General features: G+C 39.7%; 2 protein-coding genes across 20 annotated transcripts in view; one reads left to right on the top strand and one right to left on the bottom strand.

Annotated features, from left to right (window-relative positions):
• TDRD15 (tudor domain containing 15) overlaps positions 1-25,505 on the bottom strand; it is a 320,944-nt gene that overhangs the window by 204,368 nt on the left and 91,071 nt on the right. The window lies entirely within an intron of this gene.
• Positions 9,301-11,624, top strand: LOC143676918 (protein unc-119 homolog B). Its single transcript, XM_077152189.1, has one exon. It carries the CDS (start codon positions 9,303-9,305, stop codon positions 10,056-10,058), a length of 756 nt encoding a protein of 251 aa, XP_077008304.1. The 5' UTR covers positions 9,301-9,302; the 3' UTR covers positions 10,059-11,624.

The raw sequence follows: 25,505 nt of genomic DNA, 5'->3' as shown, positions 1-25,505 counted from the left end.
AGGAGACCACTCCAAAGGCCACTCAATGTCTTTACACTGGCTGGTCCCTCTATATGGAACAATATGCCTCACAAGACTGCACCATGGGTGTCTCACAGACCTCCTTCAGGTCTTTGTTCAAATACAACCTTATCATTGAGCCCCATCCCTCCCTGACTATACACTCACCTTATCCCTCCTTCCTGCTTTATTCTTTCCCATGGCACTTATTACCTTCCAACATTCTAAATATTTTTTAAAATTTATTTATTGTCTACCTTCCCCTACTATAAGTTCCATCAACACGTGAATTTGCTTACAAAGTTACTGCTGTAGTCTCAGTCCCTAACTCCTAATAGGTACCCAATGAATATTCATTGAAAGACAGCATTAAATGTCTATCAAGCACAAAGAACATGAGTGGGCACAAGAGTGGCAGCACTGTAGAGATTACCTGATATTAATACAAAGCAACAAGGGACCAAAGAAAGCCCGTAAGATCACTAATCTCCTCTGAAAATAGAGATTAATATTCCTTATTTGTTACAATCACACAATTACTGTGAAAACCACATTCGATCATGAATATAAAATTCCTTACAAAAAGAGTGACCAAAGGAAGATGTGGTGATTTCGAGAGAGTTGGGACTTATTGGTGCTAGAAGGAAGCTTAAGGCTCTACAGACTTTCACTCATTGTCTTTCTATCCACACATATCACTGTTGGCTGGCTCCATATTTCAGTGATTTTTTTTGGCTGCAAGACTCACCATACTTGTGTTATTTCCTCTAATTTGGGCAACGGCACTGGCATGGTGCCACAATACATAAATAGCTTTGGTGTCTGAAAAGGATGCAAAATAAACTGAAGCAACAACTTCTTAGCAATAAACCTATCATGGTACTCAGCGCTGGGTTAAATACTTTCCATGCATCAGCATCTCATTTAATATAACATTCATAAAAGGTAAATAATATTACTTGCTCTGTTTCATATTCAAAGATGAGAAAAAATAAAGTTTAGCAGGGCAGCATAACTAGCCTAAGACAATGGAGGCAGCATTTGGACCTGAGCAGTCTGATGTGAAACTCAGACGCTTGACTACTATGACTTCTCCTAAAACTTCAGTGAGCAACCCTTCAGGGCTCAAAGATCATAGGCTTCTCTAAGATATGCCCATATTTGAAGATACCAAGAACATGAGGTCTGATAGCAAGGGTCAAACCCCTTGGGTATAGGAGAACTACACAAGGACGTGAGCATCAGCAAGCAGGGATCACTGGGCGCCACTGTGCAGGCCGGCTAACACACCCCATAAAACGACTCTTCAAACAGGGCTTGCTTTTCCCCACAACTCGGGAGAAGCAGCACTGGGAAGAGGCACCCCCTAGCTTGTCATTCACTCACTCTGGAATTCTGGAGAGGGAGGGACATGGCTAGTCAATCCCCACCTATTTTCAAAAGATGTCTAAAGAGAGAATCACCACAGGGCAGCACCAGAAGTCTGGGTCTGCGCCACTGAGTTACACAGCCAGGGGCAGACCGTGACTGTCCAAAGGCAACAGCAGATTTAAACCGTTTTATTTCCCTGATTCATTCTTCTGGCACCTCTGCTGCCACCAATGTTCTATGAAACCACTGGTTGGGAACAGCCTTCCATTTCTCGTAGATATTTCCTCTATTCCATGATACATCCTTCTGTAGTTCTTCCAGTATTACTCACGGAGCAGGGAGCTAGCAGTCTGAGCTACTTCACCACTGGCAGGAGTTCAGACTAGGAGACCAGCCCATGTGCCTTCAAAGTGCAGCAAGATCACACCAAATATCAAAATCATTCCTGCCTCTTCCATTCTCCAAGGCTCTCGGTGAGAAGCCATCTGGCTCAGGGTTTTAGGTTTTTTTTCCCTACTTCCAATTTGTTAATTTGTTCTCATTCATCCTGTACATTCGTCAGTCACTCATCAGCCCAGTTTGTATTAGGTTTCATTGTTCTGCTGCTAAAAAAGACTACTTAAAACTGGTTCTTCTATATACTGATTTCAGATTATTTTCCCTTATTATACCCACTATCTTCTATTAATTCCTGACCACAAGTTACCCATCCTGGGTCCACTGACATTTCAAACGTTCAAGAAAATATGAAGCCATTGATCCCAGAAAAAGAAAATCAAGCCCATTTCTCACTCTGATAATATTTGACAAAACCACGGGTTCCCTGTTTTAAGATATATTCTATGACAAAACAAGCTGTTGCCAGTTTCAATACCATGTTCATAAAAAACTAAATAGCTAGGTATTTAGTTTCTAGATTTTTACCTTGGATTTATTCCTCATTCAAACAAATCACAGGAATTTAAAAAACTAACCATCATAAAATGCTGCCTGATCTTCTCCTCAAAAAAAAGACATTACTCTCCTAATTGTTCTTTTCCAGTTCCTCCCTACAGAATATTATCTTCTTGAAAAAAAATCCTCTTTCATAAGAAAAGCAATACCCAGACATATTTCAGTGCAACTCCTTACAATAATAAATACAGGCAGGCATCATATGCATGTGTTGTGTGTCTGTATGTACTGCTATTTATTTATAATAATCCTATAAAGTAAATTGGGTCAATTAACAGAAAGGAAGCTGATTTTCCTGAAAGTTCACGTTGTTCACTTACATAATTTACTAAATAGTAGACACATGGACATCTTCCTAGGTATCCTCAAAACATGGCAGCTGGCTTCAAGCCAAGCAAGTGGACTACGAGAGTGAGGCAGAGGCCACCGTGTCCACCGAGTGATCCCTGCTTGCTGATGTTCACGTCCTTGTGTAGTTCTCCTATACCCAAGCGGTCTGACCTGTGTCACCAGTGATGGTGATTTCTGAGGCTAAGTCATAAAGGACACGGTGGCCTCTGCCTCGCTCTCGTAGTCCACTTGCTTGGCTTGAAGCCAGCTGCCATGTTTTGAGGATACCTAGGAAGATGTCCATGTGGTGAGGACATGAACTAACTTGTCAGGCAGATGAGCGAGCCATCTGCAAAGTGGATCTTTCTGCCCCATACCCAAATACAGACCTGCAGACATACCTGTGTCCTTCCCTGCATCACTATGCTGCCTCTATACCACTGCTATGTTCAGGCCTGATAAAAACCCTTCTGTGTTATGAAGGAAATGAATCACTGCTACTTTGCAGCATTTACCAATTCCTAGCAAACATTTTACATAACACTCCTTGAATTTAGTCATTTACTACGCAGCTAAATTACTATTTCAACAGCTCTGAAGTCGTTAGTGTTAATGAGAAATCACCATATACATATTAGTGACTCCCACTTCTAAATAATTGATACCCTATGCACATTATAGCCTACAGGATGATGTTTACTGGAATTTACTTAAATTTTATCACATAACTTAGCAGTCATAGAGATTTATAGAATTTAAATGAGGTATTTTAAATTACAGGAAAACCATATTTTACAGTATCAGAATCCAACTGATTTATTCCAACTTTCTCTTCTTTGGCCTTCTAAGTTTAGCTCCACTTGAGATGGGCTTAAGATTCAAAGTAACAACTGGATAGTTCTAGTTTAAAATGATACAATATTGGTGGAGAAAATGATAAAAATGTGCTTCTAAGTTAAGATTAATAGTTCAAAGGCAGTTGAATAATAGCACTTAATTCATCTATTTTTCAACTACTTACTGAAATGCACAAGAAATATCAGAACGAGAAAGGAAATTGCAAGAACACTGGAAGCTATTGATATAAGTAAATGATCTGCCAAATAAATAAATATTTTTAACTCAAGAAAGTATAGGTGAGGCCCAAAGTCAGAATTAAAGAGTATAGTAACTTTCACCCAACCTGTTGTTTATCCCTATTCCAGGGTCAGAGGAGGGAGAATAAGACAGAAAAAAAAATTGTGAAGAAATAAAAGAAAGTTTCCAAATTTAATGAAACTATAAATTCACAGCTCCAAGAACCCCAAATAACCCCCAAAACAAAACATATGAAGAAAACTACACCAAGGTACATCTTCATCAAACTGTTCAAAACTAACGACAAAGATAAAATCTTAAAAACATACAGTGGAAAAAAATGGCACATTAAGTAGAGAGGAACAAAAATCATGGTACTAGTAGATTCTCAGTAGAAACAATGCAAATGAGAAGACAGGAGCAACACGTTTACTGAAAGAAAAAAATCTTCCAACTTAGAATTCAAGTCAGCACAGATATCTTTCTTTCAAATATGAAGGTGAAATAAAGAATATTTCATACTTTCAAACTCTAGAAGAGTTCGTCAGGGGCAGATCTGTAGTACAAGAAATATTAAAGGAAGTACTTTAGGCAGAAGAAAAATACTAACAGATGTAAATATGGATTTACATAAAAGAACAAAGAGCACCGGAAATGGCAACTACATAGAAAAATATACCTGATTTTTTATAATTATTTGCATCTCTTTAAAATACAACTGACTGTTTAAACATAAATAATAACAATGAACACAGTGTGGAGATTATAGCATAAATACGCATTAAAATGTAGAGGGAAGAAACAGTATTACACAAAATCGCGTCTTTTACACTATGTAAAGATAACTGTCATTTGAAAGTAGGCTGTGATAAGTTAAATATGTAACTATAAACCACTAGGATACTAAAAGTAAGAGTTAATCTAACAAGCCAATAAAAGAAAAGCAAATGGACTAAATTAATACAAAATAAGGCAGAAAAATTGAAAAAGAGAATAAAGAATATATGACACAAATAGAAAACAAAAATCAAGATGACAGGCATAAACCTAAGCACATCAATAACTACATTAAATATAAATGTAAATGGGGCTGTGGTGGCTCAGAGGCAGAGTTCTCACCTGCCCTGCTGGAGACCCAGGTTTGATTCCTGGTGCCTGCTCATGTAAAAAATGAAAATGTAAATGGCCTTAGCACCCCAATTAAAAATAAGAGATTGTCAGAGTGGACAGAAAGCAATTCACAACTATATGAGGTCAAAAAATGTATTTTAATAATAAAAACACAGAACGGTTAAAAGTAAAAGGACTGAAAAAGGTACACCATGATAATACCAGTCAAAAGAAAGCTGGATTCTCCACTCATAAAAAAGAACAGATTTGGGGCTTTGAAATCATGACATAGAATAAAAAGGCAAATAACTGAAAATTACCAGCTGAAAGTGGGCAGAAGCAACTCCTGCTGAACCACGAGCAAATGCTGCAGTGCTCTGGGCTACAGCAGGGGCACCAGTCACAGCAAAAACCCAAAGTGCAAGCCGAAACCTTCTCTAAGGCTGCTCAGTCTCATGGTATTTGGTTAAAGAAAGACAGTCCTCCCTTCCTCCTGCTTTCCTTCTTTCTTCCCAACCTTCATCTATGAATGAGAAGGCAATGATGTTTTGATGCTAGTCTTTCTAAATTTGAAGGATAGTCTTGTTTGGTTATTTTAACACGTGTATCTTACATATCGTCAACTTTCAAAAAAGCAAAACTGCTAAAATCAGCTGTAACTAAAAGACATTTCTATTTTTGCTCAGTGATCTGCTGTAGGCAGAACTTCATATGTGAAATTTTTATTGTGGATTTCTATGACTGCAGGAAAAAAATTAAGTTGGAGTTGCTATATTAATATGTATATTAATTTTAGAGAAAAGATTATCACCAGCAATAGAAAAACATTAATTTCATAATTATAAAGGGGTCAATTAATCAAAATAACATAACAATCCCACACATTTATGCACCTAATGACACGGCTTCAAAATGCATGTAGCAAAAATGGATAAAATTGCAAGGATAAACAGACAAATCCACAAAAATAACAGGAGATTTTAATAACCCTCTCTCAAAATTTTATAGAACAAGTAGACAGGAAAACAACAAGGATATGGAAGAGTGAAAAGCACAGTCAACCAACCTGACCTAATTGCACATTCATAGGACACTCTACTCAACAACTGCAGAACACAAATTCTTTTCAAGTATGCCCAGAACATTTACCATATTCTGGGACATAAAATCCGTCTCAACAAATATAAAAGGATCCAAGTCATAAGTACACATTTCCATCAAGGATTTTTAAGGTTTATTGGATTAATTCTCCCATAATATTATTTGATAAATATGATAATCTTCTTAGTCACTCAATAAGGTTAACCACAGCCTCTTACGTAACAGCACCAAAAGAGAACCTAGGACTGGGCTGAGGAACTCAGAGAGGTCAGTAGAGAAGCTACCTCCACCCACTTTTGATCAAAAGAACCTGTTTCATGCACATACAAGCAGGAAAAAAATACCTCCAGAATCATGGCAAAGTTAAGGAAGTTGTTCAGTCCCCTTTTCCAGCATCTATGATTTGCTCTTTCTTTCCTCTTTTACCCATTGAGCTTGTCCTAGATATCATCTCTATCGCAGCTTGCAGTGAAGAGCCAATGATATTACTTGAAATGATTGCTAGTCTTCATTATAGATTTTCACATATAATATGATGTATAACTCACAGAACTTCAGACTGTGACAGCAGCAGCATTTTAAATTCAAAGTAGCAATTAGCCACAAAATTACATCAACAAAAGACAGGTTAAATGATTCCAAAGAAAGGGGGCATATATAAGATGGAAAAAATGAAATGAGGGGAGGATATGACAGAAGAAAATAATTACAAAAATTATCTCATCTAGGTCATCTTTCTTAAAATAAATGGGATTGTTCACATCACACAAAATAATGTCCTTTCTTATATGACTCTATCATTGTGCTTCCATTTCTCTCCTTATAATGCCAGCTAATTTGCTACCTTGACCAAGAGAAGACCTTGGCATTCACTTTTCTAAATCCCTATTTGTTTTGTAAGCACCCCCTCCTGCCCACCTGACGATCTCTGGGAAACTCTAAGGCAGGCTGACCACATGCCAAACCTTCATAGCGTGCTTGGTAGCAGGTTACCAACAAGCCAATAGCTCCAGGAAGCCTGCCAAACGCCAATCCCCCCAGGGCAGAGTTCATGGTTCTATTTAATCTACAGATACAGTGTAGGGTTTGTGGTGAGAACCTTAAAGATTCCATATCCTCTACTGAACTGGGATGCTTCTGGTGAAAGTCTAGGAGAGAACCGCTGTCAGACCCACTGAGGCACAGGGGAGAGAAAACATGTGTGCTGAAGTCACCACGGAGGTGAAGCCTGCAGTGAAAACCCACGAGAGTTTTATAAAGACTCCTTTTCTTCAACCTTCCCTCTTCTTCTCTCTTCCTCACCTACTGTGCTCCAGCCAGAGTGACTATTTCCCAGTTCTTCTTTGGGATAAGCTCCTTCCTTCCCTAAACCTGTCATTCAGGACTTGAATGCACCAGCCCATCAGCGATGTTCCCTGACGGGTCTCTAATGTCAGCCCCTCTTACCCAGTTATCTTCTATCACACAGCACCTTTATGAGCCCCTTCACTGAATTTACAACATGCCTTGGTTTATTTATTTCTCTACGACTTACCTGCCTCATCCTTTAGAATGCAAACTCTTTGAAGGAAGAAACCACCTCTGTCTGGGTGACAACTGTAGCCCTAAAATTTAGTATAGTGCATGGCACATAACATGGTTAAAATTTGTTGAATGAACAACTCATGAATGTATATTAGCCCTTTCAGGACTCAGATTCAGTCTATATATCAAACTGCTAAAGAAGCTGAGGCACAGGTGCCAATATGATCCAAACATGTGCCAGAATCTACACTTTCACAGAGAAAGGATACCCTATTGACTCACCACTCACCTCTCATCCTCCCCTTAAAGTTTCCTTCCAAGCAGCAGGCAAACAGGACAGACAAGTCAAAATGTAGGCATAAAATTGAGTTAATTATTTATACAAATCACAAACAAGGTAGAGGTGAGAGACAAAAGGTCTGCAGTAGCCACAGAATTTCTGAGGAGGAAATTTCTAGTTTAACCCTTTTGACATGTAGAAAAATCTTTCCCCTCATAGTTTCTGTTGAGAAAGGCAAACCACAGCAGCCCCTGAGTATTTCTGTAGGTGCCTGCTGGTTATGGCAAGACTGTAAGATGCTGACAGCTCTCCGCAGGCCACTTCTCAGGGTTGTGCTGGCAGCAAGCAGTCTTCAAGGATGAGGTAATATCTCCCTCTAGGACAGTGAGCAGGCTTACTTCCTATTTGTTATAAAGATGATAAATTTCCCAAGCTCTGTGTTCTCCAGTGGTAATCAGGGCCAGCTTCATTGGTAGGCAACCTGTTTGGTCACACAGGGCCCTACATTCAGAAGAGCAATGTATTTGGTTTAATGCTTTTCTTTTGCCATCTTGAAATTCTTAATAATTTTACCTTTGAACTTATATTCTCTATGTGAAGTCTAATGGGACATAGCTGCACACATGTGAACAGGGGAGATACGTGATGTATTAGTTAGGGTTCTCTAGAGAAACAGAAGCAACAGAAAATATCCATAAATATAAAATTTATAAAAGTGTCTCACATAATCGTGGGAACACAGAGTCCAAAACTGCAGGGCAGGCTGTGAAGCTGGCGGTTCAGATGGACGATCTGAATGAACTCCACAGGAGAGGCTTGCCAGCCGAAGCAAGAATAGAGGCTGTCTCTTCTGAATCCTCCTTAAAAGGCCTCCAGTGATTAGATTAAGCATCACTCACTGCAGAAGACACTACCCTTGGCTGATTACAAATGGAATCAGCTGTGGATGCAGCCGACATGATCATGATTTAATTCTACAAAATGTCCTCATAGCGACAGACAGGCCAGCACTTGCCCAACCAAACAAACAGGTACCACCACCTGGCCAAGTTGACACATGAACCTGACCATGACACATGCATATGCATGTTTTAGTTCATTAAAGATGCCTAAATACAATATACCAGAAATGGGCTAGCTTTTAACAAATAAATGGGGATTTATTTGTTTATAAGCTTAAAGTTCTGAGGCCTGAAAATGTCTAAATCTAGGCATCATCAAGAATCTTCCTGAAGACAGGCTGCTGGCAATCCTGGACTCTTTTGTCACACGGTAAGGTACATGGTGGCATCTTTTGGTCTCTCCCTTCTCTTCCAGGTTTCCTCATTTCCAGTTTTGGGCTTCACTGGCTTCCTTTCTGTTCTTGTCTTTCTCTCTCAATTATATTCTCTTATAAGGGAATCCAGGAAGAGAACTTAAGACCCAACCTGAATGAGGTGGGTCACATCTTAAGTTAAGTCCTGTTCACTAGAAAAGTCTACTTACAGTGGGTCCACACCCAAAGACATGATTTTCTGGAGTACACGACAGCTTCAAATCATCACAATGCGGAGAGATGAACGGGTCGAACCCAAAGGCTGCAGCCGCGGAGTCCGCGGCTGGGCCCGGCGGGCTGGTGACTGGTAAGGAGGAGAAGAAGAAAGCAGGCGGCGGAGTCCTGAACCGGCTTAAGGCGCAGCGGCAGGCGCCCCATCACGCGGCTGATGACGGCAGCGGGGCAGCGGTCACGGAACAGGAGCTGCTGGCGCTGGACACCATCCGGCCGGAGCACGTCCTGCGCCTCAGCTGGGTCACCGAGAATTATTTATGTAAACCTGAAGATAACATCTACAGTATTGATTTTACCCGCTTCAAAATTCGAGATCTGGAGACAGGGACAGTACTTTTTGAGATTGCCAAGCCTTCTGTTGCAGACCAGGAGGAGGAGGAAGAGGAGGAAGGTGGAGACGTGGGTATCAGTGCGGAGCGTCTCGTCCGCTATCAGTTCACACCAACCTTTCTCCGCCTCCGGACAGTTGGGGCTACGGTGGAGTTCACGGCAGGCGACAAACCTGTGTCAAACTTTCGGATGATCGAACGGCACTATTTCCGGGAATGCTTGCTGAAAAACTTTGACTTTGATTTCGGCTTCTGCATCCCCAGCAGTAGGAATACTTGTGAACATATCTACGAGTTTCCCCAGCTTTCTGAGGATGTCATTCGTCTGATGATTGAAAATCCATATGAGACCCGCTCTGACAGCTTCTACTTTGTAGACAACAAGCTGATAATGCACAACAAGGCTGATCATGCCTATAATGGAGGCCAGTAACTGTTGCAGGAGTGTAAGGGGGAGGTGCTTTGCTGCAGCCACAAAGTCCTGGCACAGGAGATGACTGAAGTTGCCATTTGTCAACACATGTCTGGAGCCTGGCCCCAGGGAGCCAAAGCCGGGATGGCAGTTTTCTTTGCTCCAAGGGAGGTGCCAAGCAGTGCTGTGTTTTCTTCCCCAGTATTTTTTCTTCCCTTTTCCCACTGCCCAATAGGTTGCAGAGGTACTATAGAAAAGTAAAAGATTAGGATAAGGCTCCTGGAATCCAGATAAAAAAGAAAGCTTATTTCCACATAGGTATAGCTATCTACTGATTGTTCTGATGAGCCTCAGTCTCTGCAGACATAGCTGTGCTCAGGTGAGAAGGCTGTGGGAAGCTGAAAGGTAGGTCTCTCTAGGGAACTCCTTTCCTTACTGCTGACATTGCTATTAGCATGGTCCTCAGCCAGTGCACGGTCCTAAACCCACTGGAAGAAACATGACAGCAGGAGAGGGTGGTCCCAAGATGTTGAGATTTTATCCCAGGGATGGGCAGTGTGCTGAACTGAGAGATCCGTTTGTGCTGTAGCCTGTCATCTCTCTGACTTCCAGGATCCTCAGCCAGGCCTCCTGCGACTGGACCAAGGTTTCAGCCTGGGAGCGCTTCCCTATTCTTATTTTGGAGGAAAGATGAACTTGCTCTGCTTCATCTAGTTCCTCACATTTAAGTATCTCCTGAAACAGAATGTGTCCGTTTTGCTTGTGGACCAGTAGTATCTTTCCAGGCCAGAGCAGGCCTTGTTACTTTTTTTTAGAAATTCCAGACTTCTCTTTGGAGGTTTTATAAGTTGTCACTGGTGTTCCTGGCATGTGTATACATGCAGCCTGACTCCTAATAGTATTAATCAGGCTTCTGGGACCTATCTGGCTCATTATGGAGCAGAGCAGTGAGGGACCAGCAGCTCCTCTAAGGGAGGGATTTGATTCTCTCTATACCACGTAGCCTGGGAGGATTGGCTTTTGATGGGGATTTGCCCCTGAAACTCTGTATGTTTCTTATTAAGAAAGTCTTCCTGTCTTGTCTTTCTGTTGAAGTAATTTCTGGAACCATCCTGGCAGGTCAGATCTGAGTGATGCACATTCCTGTCCTTTAAACTGCTGGTTGGAATTGTTTTGCATGTGGTGGAAGGGTGAGATGGTCTGAGGTGGCCATCAGCCAGAGTGCTCTCAAAAAGCCACCTTGCATACCCTGTGAACTACTTTTGTCCTCAGACCTGTATTGGATAGACTCTTCTTCTTAGCTCTCTTCGGTTGTCTGACTCCTTCACTCTCTGAATAGAGAGCTGCTGTGGCCAGGGTCCATTTTGCAATGATAGAAATCAGTAGAAAGGACCCTGGTGTATGGTAATCACTGCAAGGTATCACAGTTACTATGACCTGAGAGCTGTGTTCCAAGATGCTTGGGGAAAAGGCCATGTGTGGCTAGAGAAAGAAGGGCCAGCACTTTGCCACAAAAGCTCCTTTGCATTCACTCACCTGTATTGTTCCCTGTTTGGATTCTAGAGTGTGAGTGACCCTGAACCTTGGCCCAGTACTTTGTTCCTGGTCTGGATTATGCCATGTGGTGGCCCCTTTCTTATTGAGAAAGCAGTAGATTACCCATGTCCTGGCACTGGATCTAAACACTGAAGGAGGAGAAAGTTCATGTACTTTGTAGAATGGACTGCCACCAGGCCAGGTGAATCTCAGAACTGGAATCAACCATAAATCCAGGTGCCTTAAGTGTGGCTCTGTCCCACATGCTGCTGGGAAAAGCTGCATTGCCATCATTCCCTTCTCCTCATTTGTGGTCAGACATCAGCACTGTCTCCTAACCTGCTTCTTACTGTGGGATTTGTTTACTCCTGCCAAGCTTCAGAATCATCCCTCTTCTTCCTGAAAGAAACCCAATCTGGAGAGGTTCTACTATTTGATAGAGAAATTATTACCTAGGATGTGGTTTTTGGAGCAGCCCAAAGCTCTGCTCAATAGAGTGTGCCTTAGAAATATGTCCCAGGGCAGACTGGATCTTACATATTAGTGGATTGTCACATCTGTCTGCTTTGTTAGCTTTTGCTAGGAAGAGGAATGAGGAGGACGGAGGAGAGAGACAGTCTGGCTTGAATAGTGCTTCTGAATCCTCTTTCCTGGTAGCTTGCCTTAGTCTCATTGGAGACTAAGTACCCAATCTTACACCAAGTACCCAATCTTAGCCCAACAGGACTGGTTTCTGGGACTCTGGATTCCTGTGTCTGGCTACTTAGGAACTCTTGAGAAACACTGCCACTCCAGTATGTTACCAGAGTAAGTTTGAAATTAAAGTTTTTGTACCTGAATTGTGAAGAGAATTGTAGGATTTCTCTGAAAGTAACTGAACCAATCAGAAGTTGAATTAGGAGGCCATGTTTTTGAGGAATCTGGACTGTTGATAGCAGTTAAAAACTACCTGCATGGAAAGCTCATGCCGTCTGTTAAGAGCTGGCACCTGAAAGGCAGTTCTTGTGGGGAGCATGTTCCAGAAGCCTGGCAGGCCCACCTGGTGCAGCGGGGTCCTGCTGCCTGCCCACTTTCTATGTCTTGCTCCTGTTCCTCGGCCTTTGCATCTCCCAGGAGAGAGCCTTTGGACTAAGATGCCCTTCTAGCTTCTCCAAAGATTGTGGTTTTCTTCATTAAATGTTCTAAAGGGTAAGCAGAGGAAATAACAACTAAAAGGAATTCTGGGCTAAAGGAAGTTGACCTCAAAGTTATCTTGCAGAGAAAATAGTTTTCAGGGGCATGGACTTCCTGAAGACATCCATATGATTCCCAGTTCATGTTGGCAGTGATTTGGGGGTATTTGGGGATAGCCACCGACCAGTGATTCCTGACCTGAGAGTGACTGGGGAATCTTCAGCTTACTTTTTGTCAGTAGAGGCAGAACTCATTTCTGGAATGGATTTAATAGTTTGTATCTGATGTGCAGATAGGGTGAGTCCTGCTTTGCTGTGTCCTGACACCCCTTTAGGCACCCAGGATATTCTTTTTTTCTCTGTGATGTTACTTTCTTCCCTATGACATCATTGGGGCTTGGGGATGGAGACTGTTTGTCTAAAAATCACAGCACAGACTCCTTGCCAGTATGTGAAGGACTCCTTGATACAGAGGTACCTGCCCTACCTGGCCTACCTGTCACCCTCATGCTACTTGCATTCCATGTCCCAGAACATCTCAGCCTCAAGAAGGATCTGGTGGAAGTGGATCTACCCCTTGTTCTACAAAAGATCATGTGAAGGCATTGGAGTTGTGACATTCTATTTTTTGCCTTGTAAATCTATTTTTTACAGAATATGAGACATCAATGACCTGATCTGTTCTTCCTGCTCTTTCCTGCTTCACCGAAGATCCCTATTCCAGTTTGTATTGTCTTTGTGCCCAAAATCAAATACAATGACTTATTTGTATAAAATGTTATTTTGCCACAGGAGACAGTAATAAAAGAATGATTTTCACAAAAAAAAAAATCATCACAATGCATGTCCACCATTTCTTGCCACCCTATTCATATATAGCAGTGGACTCACAATGGATGGGAGTTCAGCGAGACTCAGGCCAAGTACAAAATAAGCATGTTTAATCTATGACTGAGTAAGGGCTCTGACAGCCCTGAGAGATCACACTGTCCATTTGTACCAGAACTTGCTTGGAATAGAGAAAGAAGGAAATGGCATTCTAAAAAATAAAAATGACCAAGGAAACTGATCACATCCTTTCTTACTTGTGTTACTTTCCTGTATTAGCCAACCACTTACACTGAAAATGACTACAGAATGAAAGGGGAAAAGGGCAAAGCACCGTTCCTCTTCCTTTCAATCTGCCCTTACTCATTAGCAAGCTGAAGGTAGAAAACACTGACGCAATGTATGCATATCAAGAAGTAAAATAGAACAGTTTAGTTTCGGCACATTTCCACTACTCTGATATGAACAAAATACATATGTACAGAATATAAACTGTGCAGTTTCAGTGATTCCACATACAAGTACATTTATAACTTGCTTTGTACAATATAAAGATGAATTATAAAATTCATGGTGATTATTTAAAATTTGATTTTTTTCTTTAATTAGAACAATAAATAACAAGTCAAGAGATGATCAAGAAATGAAAAATCTTGATATTTTAATACCTCTAACAATACTTTCTATTGGCTTTTGAACAAGGACACTGTATTTCATTAAGCACTAGGTCCTGCAACTTATGTCGCCATCCCTGGCTGCAGTGGAAACCCACTGCCTATTTAGCATTCATCTTGGACCCTCAATGCCTCCTCAGGGTGACTTGAGAACAAGAAGAAACAATACAAACATGCTGATGCTCATGCTGCTTGCAGAAAATAGTCATTTGTCTCAGAACTAAGAGTCTTACATCTTCTACAATTATCCATGTTACAGTAATAAGCTAACTGTGCTGGTTTGAAAGTGTTGTGTACCCTTTAATGTTCTTTAATATTGATTCAATATTATAGGGTGGAAAACTTTAATTGGATTGTTTCCATGGAGATGTGACCCCACCCATTCAAGGTGAGTCTGGATTAGTTCACTGGTATCCTTTAAAAGAGGAAATATTTTGGAGGAAGCTGAGATGCTTGGAGAACAGTTGCTTCAGAGCTAACAGAGATGCATGGAGTGCCAACAGAGAGATCAGATGCCTAGACACAGATGTTTTAAGATACAGAGCCCAAAACACATCGCCACGTGTCTTCCCATGACATGCTAAGTCAGCCAGAACCCAGAGTTGTGTCCCACAGGAGCTAAGTGAAGGCCCACAGATGCTCAACAAGGAAACCACTGGCATCAGAAGCTGGAAGCAATAGAACTGGGAACAAGGACCAGCAGACACCAGCCTCATGCCTTCCCATGTGACAGACATCAGCCTTTGTTGAGTCAAGGTATTTTTCTCTGGATGCCATGGTTTGGACATTTTTATGGCCTTAGAACTGGAAACTTGTAACTTAATAAATTCCCTTATTAAAAGCAGCTCCATTTCTGGTATATTACATTCCAGCAGTATTAGCAAACCAAAACAGATTTGACACACAAACAAACTCAGCAGGAGATATAACATCTGTTGCCACAGAAGTTCCAAGCAGGCAAGGCCAGTTTACCCATTTTTAACGAAATACAAGTTCTTCCCTTATAATCTCACCCTTTGTTCCACAAATCCTTCCAAATTCTTTCCCAGATTCTCCAAAAAGCTGATGATCGCTGAACCATGTCTTCCTGTACCTCCTTATTTTTAATCCACAGTTTTCTCTGGTATAATTTATTTTCACGATGTTGGGGCAGGGGAATGTCCCATTGCTAAGGCTAACCAGAATGGTTATGCGCGATTTATTTCTGGTGATCTCCTCCTCTACCCCATCTGGTCAAACCAGTTGTGTGGTCTCACTGCACTCTTGAGGTAATTAAAATGTTAAGATTCTTCAATCTTGTCCTTCTTAATTTTTCCTATTCTATAAGGTCTCATTATCTTGAATATTTCCCCCAAATTCACTTATCTCTACCATTCACTCCTGATAACTCTTCCCTCCTCCAGTATAATAGATTTGACTTCTTAATTGTGTAACCCAATAAAATGTGTGCTTGTGACAGAACATTATTACCTATTTAAATATCTTGAAGGGGTGTTATTCACATCAACTTTTCCTAATGTACCACAACCTAACTTCTCTTACACTGCTGATTCTAGCCATAAAGATCCTAGCAAAGAAAAAAACTGCCTTAAAATACTCTCAAACATATCATGATCCCAATTTTGCTTCAACTCTATTTGGATTCATGCTATTTATCTATATAGGTTTGCACAAACATAGAAAAATTGGGAACATATGCACAAATTAATTGTATCTATGCCTCAGATATGCAGGCTGAAGAATTGGAGAGAAGATTTACATGTTTCTAATGTTCAAATTTTACAACTGGAATATGTTACTTTTGTATTAAAACAAATCAAATATGTTAAGTTTTGAAAAATTATTTGCAAAACACTCACAAATAATAACAAAGGTCCATTTCTTACTTGTCACTTCCTTACTCAAAAATTCTGTAACTTCTGTCTGCTATGTATCATATGAAATACAAAATCCTGAGACCCTGACTCTCAGGGCCTTTCATAAGCACTGCCCTTCATCCCCAGCCCCAACCAGGCTTACAACCATTCTTATCACCCACTCCTTCTCATCTGCCACTCTTGATGGGCATAATCCATAAAATCTCTCCTCCCAATAACAAACAAATCCTACTTGCTTTTGCTCTCAGAAGAATTTGTGTACTGAGCGTTTCTTTTCCTTGCCTCTATGCCATCTAAGTCTATCCATTCAGCTCAAACCCATCATCATCCCAGACTCTTCACTGAATGTCTAGTAACTTAAATGATTCTTAAAAATAGGACTATGTCATTAACTTCTTAATTTAGATCTGACTCTTGTGTGAATATTATTCTTGAAACCATGCATAGCAATTTTAGACTAGTGAAATTAGAGATCATGCCTTATCATTTTATTGTAATCCATACAGCATCTTAAGGGCAATGGACAGTAGCAATCAAGAGTGTCAGGTTTGCCCTCTCTAGATGACATAAGGAAGGAGAGCCAAAAACATAGTAGAAATCTGTAAAAGGAGAATCTCTTAAAGAAGAAAGGTGTATATAACACTTCTAGTTATCCTAGAAACAGAACTCCTTGCCTTATAAAAATGGCATTAGAATGGATAAACACACTTAAATAAAATAAAATTTGTTTAGGAGCTGTGTTACATTCAGCCTATTTAACTCCACCTTGGAAGAACTTTTGGGTACGACTGGAAGAGGTTGTACAAAAAAAGAAAGAAAGAAAAACTGGAATTATACATTAAAGGATTAACTTGATCCTGGACCACTAAGAGCTACTAATAACCTCATGCTTCTTTTGTTGCATCTGTTCAAGTTAATGCAGGTAATGAACAACAAATTCTATATCCACATTGCCTCACTTGTTATAAAACTTGTAAACATCACTATAGGAAAGGAACCATGAGCTAGAGAAAGTCAGAAGTTCACTCCCAATACATGCAGGAACAGACCAAATCATGAAGCTACCAAGAATTTTTGCTTCCCCTATACAGTGTCACCCAGGAAGTTTGCGCCTGCCTAGAGAGGGGAGTAGAATAGGGAGTCAATACCCACGCATATGGGCTGATTCAATTGAAACCTTAGGAACTTGTTAATTTTCTTTTAGTCTCAAGTCACCTGTGTTTATTCATGCTTCCTCATTCCTGCCTTGATCTCTTCTCACCATTTCCAATTGCTCTACCCATCACAGAAACAGAAACACTAGGGAATCTACTAGAAGCACAGATTCTCACAGAAGGCAAAGCAAAAGAAACATCTTCCACATCTTTCATTATGATTGTAGGACAGAACTATTTTTCATAGGTAATTTAATGGGTAGTCACCATGTCATCCAGTGTCCCTGCACATGGTAAAATGAAGCTATCATTGATATCTTCAATGACTACAGACTTTTATATTCACCTTTTGATTGCTAAAAATTCTAAGTATCATTTTCCTGCCAGAAAAAAAAAGACAAACAATATTTTAAGGATGAATATGCTGTATGTTTCACCTAACCTAGAAACTAGTATTTTTATATCAGAGCAACTACATCATCACTCCTCTGATCACAAAGCATGTACAACTGGTTCCTGAAGATATTCCATAGGCAATCTGAAAGTAAGTTTCTCTTCCACTTGAAAAATCTTAAGGGTAGAGCTAGGAGTTTTCAGTGATTTAATTAAGATTTGCTTTTTACCTACCACATACAAGTAAATTGGTCAATCATTTCAAGGGACATTAAAAAATCATTACAGTGATATGGGTGACAAACTGCCTGCTTTGCCCAGGCCTTTCCAGGTCTTAGCAATGAAAGTTCAGGGCCCTGGGAACTTCTGCTGTTCTAGGCAGTAGTTGGCCACAGAGGCACCTAATTGGTTAGATTTGTGACTAAGGTAACTGAAACTCTGGCCAAAACTGAAAAGTCATTTACACTCCAGGCTTTAGTGTCAGGTCCAAAAAAAGAATGTAATTGCGTGAATTGGAAAATCACATTACAAATGAAGTACAGAGTCAGATACTGAACCACACCTCAGCACCAATGTAAAGGGTTGAATCCTTAATGTCATCTCAGACAAATATTTCTAAATTCCAAATTCTGTGCACTTAATGCCAGTAAGTTTGACCCTTATTGTGCTCTTTTAACTTTAAATTAAACTTAATTTTCCTTGATAGTTAATACTTTAATCCCATTTAAAATATAAAAACTGAAGAATGATAGATTGTAATATTATGACAATGAATAAAACTATTCATTGGATTCTTTTCTCAGTGGATCTCCTGGTACTATTTAAAGGAAAGTCATCTACTGCAAAAGGTTAATCAACTCAAACTGAGCAAAAGGTCTGATTTTAATTGAAAGTCCAAATGTCAAAATCTGAGACAAGCTTTAAATTGAGCAAAACAAATTTAACATGTGGGATACTAAAAAAAAAAAATCTCTTGTGTAAATCTGCAGCTCCCAAATCCTTGCTAGGACAACATTATATATTTTACAAGAATGACAGCAGGCGGGCCGCGGTGGCTCAGCGGGCAAAGTGCTTGCCTGCTATGCCGGAGGACCTCGGTTCGATTCCCGGCCCCAGCCCATGTAACAAAAACAAAGAAACAAATTACAATAAAACAAGAAAATGTTTAAAGATGTTTCCCTTTCTTCCTTCCTTCCTTCCTTCTCTCTGTCTTTCCTTTAAAAAAAAAAAAAAAAAAAGAATGACAGCAGACATTTGCTAAAACGACAGTAGCATTTTGATGATAATTTCAAAACATGTATGAGTTTTATTATCTTGTTATGTCTTTGAGTTTGGTATCAGGGTAATGCTGGCCTCTGAAAATGAACTGGGAAATATTCCCTCCTCTCCTATTTTCTATGGAAGTGTTTGTGGAGAATGGTGCTATTTCTGTCTTGAATGTTTGGTAGAATTCATCAGTGAAATCATATGAAACTGGAGTTTTCATTGTTAGAAGGTTTTTAACTATGAATTCATGCTCTTTAGTGGATAACCTTTTGGAGTTACCTATTTCTTCTTGAAGGAGTTTCTGTACACTGTCTTTCAAGGAATTTGTTCATTTCATCTAAATTGTCAAGTTTATAGTCATAAAGTTATTCATGTTTCCTTAGTATCCTTTGAATAATCTGAAAGATCTATAGTGGTATACTTCCTTTTGTTCCTGATATAGGTAATAAGTATCATCTCTATTTTTTAATCTTTTTATTATCAAAAAAATAGAGATGGCTTGATCAGCCTATTTACTGATCTTTCCAAAGAAAAATCAATTTTCACTGATTATCACTATTATTTTTCTGTTTCCCAGTTTCTTCTTAAACTTCCCTACTCCTTGCCTTGGGTTTCACTTCCTCTCCCTCCCAGCCTTAAGATATAAGCTTAAATCTATCTTAAACCATTGATCCATTCTCTTTTCCAATATAAATATTTAACACTATAGGTATTTCTCTAAGAACTGCTTTAGTTGCATCCCACAAACTTTTATATGCTTTATTTATGCTTTTAATTAAGTTAAAATATTTTAAATATCCCATATGACTTCCTTTCTAACCTATGGAATGCTTAGAACAATGTTGTTTAATTTTTATTGGGGGTTTTTAAGCTATCTTTCTATATTGATTGCCAGCTTAATTCCTTTGTGGTCAGAGAATATATTTAGTATGAATTTAATTATTTTACATTTGATGAGGTTTGATATGTGATCTCACACCAAGATATACTACTAGATGTAAGAGAAATATTACCTTACAGAGGATAATTCACCAAAAGGATATAACAATCCTTAATGTGTATGTACCTAAGAATAGAGCTTCAAAATACACAAAATAAAAACCGACAGACCTGAACAAAGAAATGGAGAAATCTACCACTACAGTTAGGAACTTCAACAGTCCTCTCTAACAGTCAAAAAGATACACATCAGTAAGGGCACAGGAGACCTGAAAAACTTGAGAAACCAAATTAACCTAGTAGCACAATACCTACTCCCTTTAAGTGCACAAAATAGAACATACACTGAGCCACAAAACAAACCTCAAAAAATTTAAAAGGATTGAAATCATCAAAGTATGTTTTCTGGCCACAAAGGAATTAAACTAGAAATCAACGACAGAAATACATCTGGAAATTCCAAAATACATGGAAATTAAATAATACACTTCTAAATAACCCAGTGGTCAAATAATAAACCATATGGAAAATTAGAAAACATTTTCAATTAAATGAAATAAAACACAATATAACAAAATTTGTGGGATGGAGACAAAAAAATACTTAGAGGAAAATATACAGCATTAGAGGCATATTTAAAAAGAGCAGGTCTCGGATAATCTAAAACTTTACCCCAAAAACTAGAAAAAGAAAAACAAAAGAAACCCAAAGAGAGGGTGCAAGGGTGGTTCAGTAGCAGAATTCTCACCTGCCATGTGGGAGACCAGGGCTCAATTCCCTGCCCATGTACATCTCCTCCAAAAAAACAAACAAAGAAAAATTCAACAAATGGTGTTGCAATAATGGGAAACTCATATAGAAAAATAATGAAATGTGACCCCACCATACAGCAAACAAACAAAAAAAAAGAAACCTAAAGCAAACGGAAAGAAAAGAATTAACAGAAAGCAGAAAACAAAAAAAAAATGGACAAATTTAAAGAAACAAAGAGCTGATTGTTTGAAAAGATCAATAAAATTGTTAATTCTCTAGCCAGACTAATAAAGAAAAAATAGAGAAGACACAAATTATTAATGTCACAAAATGAATTAACTACAGTTACATTCATTAAAATGGATAAAGTTTCAAAATATACTGTTGAATGAAAAAACAAATCATTTATATAAAAACCAAAAAATTAAAAATTTGGTACCATATTGTTTATACCAGATACAAATATGTTAAAACTACACAAAACAGCACTGGAAGGACAGCCACAAAAACAGAAATTTGGTATGGGAAGGATACAACTAAGGTTGATGACACAAGGACGTTCAAAGGTATTGGTAATACTTTCTTTCACAAACTGAATTAATGCGGCATGAGTACTTTTTATTTGTTATTAGACAAACATAGGGAAAAAATAAATCTCTTTGACAATTATTTAAACAATAGAACTGAATTTTGTAAATTCTGAGATTCCTTTACAGAGCTAGCAATTTTTAGGAAAACTGGGAAATATACCCACAATTCAGCATGGAAAAGGCTAACAGAATGTTTTTTCCTTTTCTAACCATACCATGAATTCGTGCTAAAAATATTCTAATAAAACAGCACAGAACTTATAAGACACTTTCCCTTTTTTCGCAAAGAAAGCTACCATATATTAAGTAAACAATGTACACTGAAATAAATTATGAACAGTGAAACCTTTAAGCTGTATGATAATTTCAATGCTGGTGATATTCCTTACTCAGCATCTGCTCTTAAATGGGTACATTCTTATTTTCACCCACTCCAACCCACCTACTCCAAAATTAAAAAGTAGCCAAGGATAAAATAATTCAATTTTTTGAATGGTGGAGATTGAACATTCATTTTTATATTAGCTATAAAACTCCATATATCAAAAAATAAAAGTTAGGCTCTTCGTCGCGGGCAGTGTGTCCTGTCCTTCCGTGAAGAGTAAACAGGTATAGAGAAGTCATACAGCTAATGAACAATAGATCCAGAAAAGACAACAGAGGTACGTAATTAAAAGACAGTGAGAGAGAGAGCCGCAGTTCCAGCCGCGGCAGCAGCAACCGCGGAGCCGGCGACCGCGGTGGCAGCAGCAGCCCCTGAGGGACGCAGGGTCTCCCAGGGCGCAGGAAGACGAGCAGAGGACTTCCGGAGAAGATGGCGGCTTAGTAAGACGCGCGGGTCTTAGTTCCTCCTCCAGAACAGCTACTAGGGGAGTAGAAACGATACAGAACAGCTCCCGAAGCCACAACAGAGATCAAGAAGACAGCGTACCCCATTCTGGAACGGCTTACTGGCTGGGAGAACCCGCTCCAGTGAGATTGCCGAGGGGCACGGGCTTCCCCGGGCTGGGGCGGTAGGCGGCCGGAGTCCCTCCCTCCCTCCTTCCCAGGCTGGCTGGGAGAATTGGACAGGCGGTCCCCTCAAGGCGCGGTGGCTGGCGACCCCCCCACGCACGGCCCCCCAGACCAGCTGGGAGAATTGGATCGGAGATTCCCAGGCCGCGGAGAACGGTGACCGGGGTCCCTTCCAAACACGTGGCTTCCCGGTCCGGCTGGGAACGGTGCACTCCCCTGGGCCGCGGCGGCTGGCGCCCTCCCGCCACGCTTGGTGACCCGGGCCAGCTAGGAGATTCGGATGGGTGCTCTCCGGGCTACAGCAGCCGGCGACCCTCCCCACGTTCGGATCCCCGGGCCGGCTGGGAGATTCGGACTGGCACTCTTCCAAGCCGTTTCGGCTGGCGAACCTCCCCCACGGCGAGAGTTTTCCAAAGTTAAAGGATCCACAGCACCTTTTACTGGGGGGACCCGCAGACAAACGAGTGCCACGAGCGCCACCTACTGGGCAGGATAAGAAAAACAGAACCCAGAGATTTCACAGAAAAATCTTTCAACCTGTTGGGTCCAACACCCAGGGAAATCTGATTAAATGCCCAGACGCCAGCAGAAGATAATGGATCACGCTCAGAAAATTGAAAATATGGCCCAGTCAAAGGAACAAACCAATAGTTCAAATGAGATACAGGAGCTGAGACAACTAATGCTGAATATACGAACAGAAATGGAAAACCTCTTCAAAAACAAAATCGATAAATTGAGGGAGGACATGAAGAAGACATGGGCTGAACAAAAAGAAGAAACAGAAAAACTGAAAAAACAAATCACAGAACTTATGGAAGTGAAGGACAAAGTAGAAAAGATGGAAAAAACAATGGATACCTACAATGATAGATTTAAAGAGACAGAAGATAGAATTAGTGATTTGGAGGATGGAACATCTGAATTCCAAAAAGAAACAGAAACTATAGGGAAGAGAATGGAAAAATTTGAACAGGGGATCAGGGAACTGAAGGACAATATGAAGCACACAAATATATGTGTTGTGGGTGTCCCACAGGAGAAGAGAAGGGAAAAGGAGGAGAAAAACTAATGGAAGAAATTATCACTGAAAATTTCCCAAATCTTATGAAAGACCTAAAATTACAGATCCAAGAAGTGCAGTGCACGCCAAAGAGAATAGACCCAAATAAGCGTTCTCCAAGACACTTACTAGTTAGAATGTCAGAGGTCAAAGAGAAAGAGAGGATCTTGAAAGCAGCAAGAGAAAAACAATCCGTCACATACAAGGGAAACCCAATAAGACTATGTGTAGATTTCTCAGCAGAAACCATGGAAGCTAGAGGACAGTGGGATGATATATTTAAATTACTAAAAGAGAAAAACTGCCAACCAAGACTTCCATATCCAGCAAAATTGTCCTTCAAAAATGAGGGAGAAATTAAAACATTCTCAGACAAAAAGTCACTGAGAGAATTTGTGACCAAGAGACTAACTCTGCAAGAAATACTAAAGGGAGCACTAGAGTCAGATACAAAAAGACAGAAGAGGGAGGTATGGAGAAGAGTGTAGAAAGAAGGAAAATCAGATATGATGTACATAATACAAAAGGCAAAATGGTAGAGGAAAATATTATCCAAACAGTAATAACTCTAAATGTTAATGGACTGAATTACCCAATCAAAAGACATAGACTGGCAGAATGGATTAAAAAACAGGATCCTTCTATATGCTGTCTACAGGAAACACATCTTAGACCCAAAGATAAACAGGATGATTTCTAAATGTTGTGTTAATTTCTTTTTTTTATTTTTATTTATTTTCTTTTTTTCTTTCTTTCCGTTAATAAAAATAAATTAAAAAAACAAATTAATTAATTAAAAAAAACACAGCATGGTATTGGCATAAAGATAGATATATCGACCAATGGAATCGAATAGAGTGCTCAGATATAGACCCTCTCATCTATGGACATTTGATCTTTGATAAGGCAGTCAAGCCAACTCACCTGGGACAGAACAGTCTCTTCAATAAATGGTGCCTAGAGAACTGGATATCCATATGCAAAAGAATGAAAGAAGACCCGTATCTCACACCCTATACAAAAGTTAACTCAAAATGGATCAAAGATCTAAACATTAGGTCTAAGACCATAAAACAGTTAGAGGAAAATGTAGGGAGATATCTTATGAAACTTACAATTGGAGGCGGTTTTATGGACCTTAAACCTAAAGCAAGAGCACTGAAGAAGGAAATAAATAAATGGGAGCTCCTCAAAATTAAACACTTTTGTGCATCAAAGAACTTCATCAAGAAAGTAGAAAGACAGCCTACACAATGGGAGACAATATTTGGAAACGACATATCAGATAAAGGTCTAGTATCCAAAATTTATAAAGAGATTGTCCAACTCAACAACAAAAAGACAGCCAACCCAATTACAAAATGGGGAAAAGACTTGAACAGACACCTCTCAGAAGAGGAAATACAAATGGCCAAAAGGCACATGAAGAGATGCTCAATGTCCCTGGCCATTAGAGAAATGCAAATCAAAACCACAATGAGATATCATCTCACACCCACCAGAATGGCCATTATCAACAAAACAGAAAATGACAAGTGCTGGAGAGGATGCGGAGAAAAAGGCACACTTATCCACTGTTGGTGGGAATGTCAAATGGTGCAACCACTGTGGAAGGCAGTTTGGCGGTTCCTCAAAAAGCTGAATACAGAATTGCCATACGACCCAGCAATACCATTGCTAGGTATCCACTCAAAGGACTTAAAGGCAAAGACACAAACGGACATTTGCACACCAATGTTTATAGCAGCGTTATTTACAATTGCAAAGAGATGGAAACAGCCAAAATGTCCATCAACAGACAAGTGGCTAAACAAACTGTGGTATATACATACGATGGAATATTATGCAGCTTTAAGACAGAATAAACTTATGAGGCATGTAATAACATGGATGGACCTAGAGAACATTATGCTAAGTGAGTCTAGCCAAAAACTTAAGGACAAATACTGTATGGTCCCACTGATGTGAACCAACATTTGAGAATAAACTTGGAATATGTCATTGGTAGCAGAGTCCAGCAGGAGTTAGAAACAGGGTAAGATAATGGGTAATTGGAGCTGAAGGGATACAGACTGTGCAACAGGACTAGATAACAAAAACTCAAAAATGGACAGCACAATAATACCTAATAGTAAAGTAATCATGTTAAAACACTGAATGAAGCTGCATTTGAGCTATAGGTTTTTTTTTTTGTCTGTCTGTTTTTTTG

Source organism: Tamandua tetradactyla, chromosome 3 (assembly GCF_023851605.1).
Source record: "Tamandua tetradactyla isolate mTamTet1 chromosome 3, mTamTet1.pri, whole genome shotgun sequence".
Classification (NCBI taxonomy): domain Eukaryota; kingdom Metazoa; phylum Chordata; class Mammalia; order Pilosa; family Myrmecophagidae; genus Tamandua; species Tamandua tetradactyla.
This window is presented reverse-complemented; position numbering and strand designations above follow the sequence as displayed.

What these genes read in the sequence shown, in the direction of transcription:
- LOC143676918 (XM_077152189.1), top strand. Translation starts at nt 9,303, where the DNA reads ATGAACGGGTCGAACCCAAAGGCTGCAGCCGCGGAGTCCGCGGCTGGG.